Source organism: Macrosteles quadrilineatus, unplaced genomic scaffold (assembly GCF_028750875.1).
Source record: "Macrosteles quadrilineatus isolate MER2022 unplaced genomic scaffold, UCM_ALF_1.0 Scaffold_6__1_contigs__length_79288215, whole genome shotgun sequence".
Lineage (NCBI taxonomy): Eukaryota > Metazoa > Arthropoda > Insecta > Hemiptera > Cicadellidae > Macrosteles > Macrosteles quadrilineatus.
The window spans coordinates 30,491,124-30,498,331 of NW_026542599.1; the positions used below are offsets into that span (position 1 = coordinate 30,491,124).

A 7,208-nucleotide genomic window follows, 5' to 3' on the forward strand; every position below is an offset into this window, starting at 1 on the left:
CGTTGTTTATCGACTTGTTTATGTGTCCAGACCGAGCGTTTTTATGTCGCGAAATGTGCATGCAATATGTTAATGTTGTTAGTATAAGGTTCGAGCCAGTGGCGCAAGTTTATGCTCCATACCGTTTATGTTCTAACATACGTGATTGAGGATTACAATAATCATATCAGCTGTTTTAAGTCCTTAAAAAAAACTTGTGCTACGGCCACCATCTTGGAAAATGGCGTCCAAAAACAAGTTTTCCCCGATTACTCGAAAGCTATTCATCCTATAAAAAAACATTAACATAAATAAATGTTCACCAAAGAAAGAGCTACAACGTTTGTACAAGGCATACTTCGATATAATTAACCATTTAGCCATAAAATGCAATATTTAGAAAATAAATTTGTAAATTCGTAAAAATACATTAATTGCCATTTAACAAGTTTTAAATAAATTATTTAAAAAAGATGTTATTATTTTAATTTAAAAATTGGAATGTTCTGAACATTTTTATACCAGTAACATAACTTCTCCTTTCCATTTATATTTGCTGTGACATTTTAAATTGAGCCGCACAGGTTCACTAGTAGGTTAATATTGTATGTAGTAAAAAACAAACCCCTTTAATACAATTAATTATTTTTAAATTCAAACACAATTATCATTGTATCCTGTTACATAATTGCTCCAACCTTATTCATCATCAGACTGAAGTTCTACTCCTTGACAAGAGTTTCCGCGTTATTATTACTAGTGAACCTGTGCGGCTCAATGCCCCGCAAAAAAATATGAATTTAGAAAACAAATTCATCGTGTTATATATTGACTCGTCGAAAATTAAATACAGTAATAATAAAGCCTTAGAAGGGAAGCAATCCAGCCATTTTCTAGCTGTATGCGTATTATATTTAGTAAATTAATAAGTGTTTAAGTTCAAGTATGTTACAGGGTAGTTATTTTTTAAAAGATTTTTAAAAACACGTTTAACAAAACATTTTATCATATCAAAACAATAGGCAGTGAATGTAGCATATTTTGAGGGTCATAAAATGCTGCTTGAAGAAAACACTTTTAAAAATAAGCACTAAAAAACAATATTTTTATCACAAAAGCACTTCCATAAATACTACGATTTTAGTCTTAAAGTTACCTTCAGGAATATTACCCTGGTCAGAATTTTCCGTAATGAATATGCTTATCCTACTATTAAAAGATGTAGCCTTACTTAAAACAACATATACAGTATATAGTTGCTCATGACTGAAATTGGTCTGGGTAAGAACAGTGCTGCTCTTTAATTAAAGTGCTTCTGCTGCAAATGCCAAATATAACAGAAATTAGCATCTTTATTGTATATTATAATCTTTCATAATTATATGAAACATGCCTTATACAGAGTTAAGGTAAGGTTAGTAGCTCTTTTTTTGGCGTAAATTTTTAGATTTAATGTTTTTTATAGGATGAATAGTTTTTGAGTAATCGGGGAAAACCTGGTTTTTGGACGCCATTTTCCAACTTGGCGGCCGCAGCACAAGTTTTTTTCGAGGACTTTTAGTATGTTATTCCGGAAGTAACATTAAATATACGTGCCAAGTTTTACATTTGAGTTTTTTTTAGGTAATTTCTCAAATATGACTAGACTATAAACGCTGTGTATAAGATTTTACTTATTTATATTTATTTCATCATTTAGAATACATAATTTTAATATGTTTTTACTACAAATAAACGCACCTGTACGTATACTGTTTATGATTTACTCGTTGCATTTTCGAAGATATTCAAACTTTTTACGCGTTGCTGTACTTAAAGTTTGATGAGCTTCCTCCAAGAGAAGGAGTGCTCGCCGCAGGGGGCTGAGGACTGGTGCGCTTCCCGGTGAGCTCAGAATCGGCAGAAGACTGTGGAAACTCTTCTACTGTAGGGTTCATGCAAATCGTAGAGGTCTCTGATAAAACCGCCGTAGAGGTCTTAGATGAATCCCCCGTAGAGGTCTTAGATGAATCCCCCTCAGAGGTCTTAGATAAATCCCCGCTTGGCACTTCACACCTACCGTTGGGAAAACAAAGTTATATGTTAGATCGTACGTAAAATATCTAAAGAATAAAATGCTTTTCCCCTACAAGAGAGGGATACGGACTTGTGTAGACCCTACCTAATAATACAGAAGGTTTTATTTAAAAGTTATTCAATCCGTGCGCTAGAAGGATTTAGGGATAGAAATAATAATATAAATACTTTGATTGGCTACCACCGATTGACAGAGCACAGATTCGAAATGAAGCGAGGACTTAAATACATTAGTATTATTGTTGTATCGTACATGTAATATGTATTTAACCGTAGACGTGTGCGGATGATGACACTTAGTATGTTTAATTGATAAATAACAAATAATTATAATTTAAATCAACCCGTAAAAATCTGGAATCAAAAATCTGTATTATAGACACAAATGATTGTAGTTAGTACCACAACAAGTATATATTCACAAAACTAAATGTATACGAAACTTATTAAAACAGCTTCTTAATCCTTCACATTTTCATTTTAATATTAAGACTGTTTTGAATAAAATGTACAATTCTGAATTTTTAAATTGCTTAATAAAGTGAACCCTAGAATCCTAATTGTTTTATGGGTCAACTGAACAATAATACTTGTACCATAATGAAATGTTATGATGCATAATTATGTACAAATTAGGGGTTAAACTAGTTGAATAGTTATTTGTGCAACGACATGTAGTGAGAAAAGTGAGCAATTGACTCACTCGAGAGAAATCCTTACTCACGAGCCGTAGGCGAGTGAGGAATGGTTTCTCGAGTGAGGCAATTGTACTTTGAACTCGAGTTGCACATTATACTTTTCCTACAGTTACCATAAAACAAATAAATTGGTGAAGAAACATAACCTACTTTTACACAGAAGTGAACTTTTAATATAACATTTAATGTGAAGTGACAAATACAACAGCTGACCAGCTGATTTACAGCCAGTGCTGCCAACGTATTTCGCGCGCATACGACGTTGCCTGCATGTTACGCGCTCACTATTTCGTGCCTTCACGTTGCAAATCTGGAGTGAGACAAAGTAATTAGAGTGAGAAAATGTTAACATTGTCTCACTGATGAGCGAATTGGCCACTTTGCTTTCTCAAATCAGTGAGAGAACATGTACATTGTTAGGTAACTGTAGGAAAATACAAATTGTCCAACTTGTTTACCCATTATAGTACAACAAATAAAATAATCAATTTGTTCGTTTATTAGGTCCTGTCAACAAGTTATCTTTCCTTACCTAGTTTTAAATATAACTTAAGATTCTATTCCATTGATTGATACAAATTTCAGTTCACCAGTTTTACAAATAATATCCTTGTACTCTTTTAGATTGTGTGTGAGGTTAAAGAATAATTGTATGACGTAAGGAAATGTGTAAAGTACTAGTTAAGTGTAAGAGAGGGCCATGTGGCCCTAACTTTGTCTGATTAAATAAATCATTGTTCATTTCCTTTCATTTCATTTTAAAGTATTTTATGTTAAGACTTTTATTTCCAAATAAATTTGTTTTGGAAAACTGTTTCGCCATATTTTAGTCCATATGCTTGTACTTAGTTAGGAGGTATTTACACTTGTGACTATTGGGGTGTAAAAAGTCTAGGCGAGGAGTGTTGGACCGTCAAATTTAAACAAAAGCAAGTAATGCAGAATTCGTGTAATGCATACCTAGATTTTTTCCATTGTGAGTTCTCAACATCAGGCCCCTCGCGCTTAAATTCATTTCTATCGCGGCTTAAAGTCGCCGCTGAAGTGGAAGACAGTCGGAGCTCTAATAAGTCTTCCTTTGCAGACAGATTCTCAGCAAAGTCATCACAGTTGTTGTTTGCAAAAGCTCTCACTAATCGTCTTGCATGTAGGTCATGTACGAACGCAATACTGTTGAATTGAGTTGGTGGGTCTCGATAGAGCGTAAAGGGGGCTTCGTACACCGCACAAAATATTTTGTTGGTTGTGATTTCATATTGGTACAACGATGCTATTGAGCTTACTTTGAAGAGTTGCGGGTTTACTATCACAGCAACTGAAAAAGATATGGATATCAATATGCTAATACTAAATGAGCATTGATAATCAAATTGTAATTTATTTGATTTTTCAAATAAACACTTACATGCATTTTATAAACATTATTGTAAAATTAAAACTGAAATTACTAAAGATAAACTTTATTTATTTACCATTAATCCGTGCGTAAGATTGACTTGTTCAATATTGTACAGAATACAGAAAAAAGAGATGTATACATTTTTATTTTTATATCATAACATATTTCAGGTGTGCGTGTGCATGTAAATTCAAGAAAGATTGTGTTATTCTTCTTATTTTTTTATGTTGGAGGGATGTCAATCCGGTTAAACTAATTTGGTACATAAAATAAATAAAATATTTTTATTTATTGCAATTAATCGTACACAATATCACACATTATTTTGTAAATAAAAAACATTTATTAAATAAAAACTGTAAACAACCATACTTTGACATTTGTATCACATTATCTTCATTATTATCACTACTTTTTTGCTGCTTAGCTGCTGTCATAAATGAAAAATAATAGTGATGCACCCTGTTGGTAAACCTGGTAGCTTTTTAATGCTATTAAATATAATAGAACTAACATGTTTTGTTGAAATAGCTTGAAAAACTCTTAAATTCCTTTTAAGTATGAATACTTATAAGAATAACATGGACACATTAAACCCCCGTGGGGCGTAGCCCTGCTGGGTTTTCACAACTTTAATGTTCCTATGTGTCTCAAGACTATCAGGTACATCGCTGTAAAATGACAGCTCAATTGTCCCGTAGTTTTCACGCGATGGAACTTTACAAAAATCCATACTAATATTAGTACATTTATAACACACATACATAACCAATACATAACGTTACATTTATTATATAAGTACAATACGTGCAAGCAAAGTTTATTGTTCTAAATTTGGTCATCAAAACATCTAACAGTTAATTTGGAATACTTACATTTATCAGCATTGCATACAGTCAGAAACAACTGAAACAACAAAAAAGGTCAGAATATGCTCATACTGTAAGGTTTTCGTAAAGGTTTGTTGGTTATGTCAGCAAGCTTACAACTTACAAACCAAAATCAAATTTTAAGAGATAGCCATACTCGTTCCGATACATACAAATCAGCCATAGCAAACCTGCACACTAAGCGAATATAAAATTTGCGTAATTGGATTTGTACTAAAATATATATTAAAAAATATGAATCTCTTATTTAAATAACATTATATTTAACGAGTACTTAGGTTTGCTTATATGTAGAAGGTGAACAGTGCTTTTTTGACCATGTTTGACAATGTTAATGGTATAAGGTCAAATAAATACATTTCCCAAACTTAATCAGCAAATTATATACATATACAAGCAAACTGCAACAGTTAAGTAGTTTTTTTATTGTTTATATAACAAAATAAATAAATAAAATAAATAACCATAAATAAATAAGAAACCAATTATTTAAAATAACCGATAACCATACGATAACACTTAAATATATTAAATTATTAAGCTCTTCAAAATAGTTTAGAGGGCAGTTGGGAAATTTTTTGTTTAGAGTCACAAAAATGGGAAAACCAATTTTTACCCAATATGGTACCATAAACCCCTGATCCCAAGGTCCAATCATGTTAGTTAGCAAACTCATTAAATTTGATTCATTCGACCCAAATTTCGACGTCTTCTTGCTGTTTACAATTCGAGTTTAATGAGCTTGGGAGGCAAAAATATCAGAAGACCTGAGAGTAGAGGAGAAAAATAAAAATAATTGAGAAACGAATCAATTAGATACTTAGATAATGTAAATATGTACAAAACGACAAGTGTTACAAAGTTCAGTAAAATAATTTTACAACGATGCTTGACTGACATCACACATAATAGGAGACATAAAAATTCTGACCTTCAAATCGATATCCTTTGCAAAATTTATGAAGTCATAATTATTAGTGTACATAAAAAATTTTGAAAGTTTAAACATATCAATACATTTCTAAGATCAAGATTTTTTTACTCAAGTAAAAGTAATTTTATAATGCTAATAGATAAATTAATTATACAAAATGTTTACTTACCAGTATGAGAATTGTGCTCAAAACCGATGCAGTCATGGTTCGAAACTGCGACATGGTTGACTACGAGCACTCAAAGTTGTTTTCGCAAAAGTTAGTAGAACACTTGTGGTGTGTCTGGCGCCAATTTCACTCACTTAATTGCTTACACGTCAGATAGCAAAATTATTGGTGTTTTAATTTTTACCTATGATAGATTTATATGTGTATTTTCGTTAAAGACACCAATTAAAACCCGTAAATTACGTTAAAAAATATGGCAAAATGTGCATGCAATATGTTAATGTTATTAGTATAAGGTTCAAGCCAGTGGTGTCATTTGTATATGTTTATTATCCATACCATTTGTGTTCTAATATACGTAATTGACAATTACAATAATCATATCAGCTGTTTTCTTATGTATTGCATTCAACAGCTCGCCTTGTGCCTTTTAGTGAAGTCATTTTAAATAAAAATGTTTCCATTACCTAAAAAACTCTTATAAGTGTAAAACTTGGTAAGTATATTGAATTTTACTTCCAGAATAACATACCAAAAGTCCTCGAAAGAAAACTTGTGCTATGGCCGCCATCTTGTAAAATGGCGTACAAAAACCAGTTTTCCCCCGATCACTCAAAAACTATTCATCCTATAAATGAAAATTAAACTTAAAGAATGTTTGCCAAAAAAAGAGCTACAACTTTTGTATTAACAATATTTCGATATAATTCACCGTTAGCCATAAAATGCAATATTAAGAAAATGAATAAGAAAATTCGTAAAAAAACATCAATTGCGATTTAAAAAAGTTTTTAATAAACTATTAAAAAAATGATTAACATTAACATCCCTTTTACTTTCCATTTATATTTTCTGTGACATTTTAAATGGTATACTGCTGATGCTTTCGTTGATAGACTACCGGTACCATAATAATACCAAACTGAGTTAATTATAGTACACGGATGGGATTTGGTATGTAGCCTATGTTTTATTTACCTACTGGAATGACATAAAAAACCCTTACAAAAACACCTATACATTGACAATAATCTTAGTAAATGGATATTGAAATTTACTAGAG

The 7,208-nt window shown here is 31.5% G+C and overlaps 1 protein-coding gene across 1 annotated transcript; it reads right to left on the reverse strand.

The window, feature by feature from the left end:
- Positions 1-1,733: 1,733 nt before the first annotated feature.
- Positions 1,734-6,258, reverse strand: LOC128997079 (uncharacterized). The gene is made up of 4 exons (XM_054422658.1): positions 6,146-6,258; positions 5,028-5,058; positions 3,714-4,068; positions 1,734-2,034 (listed from the first exon to the last, which is right to left on the reverse strand). Exons 1-4 carry the CDS (start codon positions 6,197-6,199, stop codon positions 1,776-1,778), a joined length of 699 nt encoding a protein of 232 aa, XP_054278633.1. The 5' UTR covers positions 6,200-6,258; the 3' UTR covers positions 1,734-1,775.
- Between the last annotated feature and the right edge of the window lie 950 nt (positions 6,259-7,208).

Bases quoted from the DNA above. Each gene is read 5' to 3' on its own strand.
- LOC128997079 (XM_054422658.1), bottom strand. From the start codon at position 6,199: ATGTCGCAGTTTCGAACCATGACTGCATCGGTTTTGAGCACAATTCTC. The intron at 4,069-5,027 runs GTAAGTATTCCA...TATCTTTTTCAG, and splicing joins TGTATGCAATGCTGATAAAT to TTGCTGTGATAGTAAACCCG. The intron at 2,035-3,713 runs GTATGCATTACA...TCCCAACGGTAG, and splicing joins TCACAATGGAAAAAATCTAG to GTGTGAAGTGCCAAGCGGGG.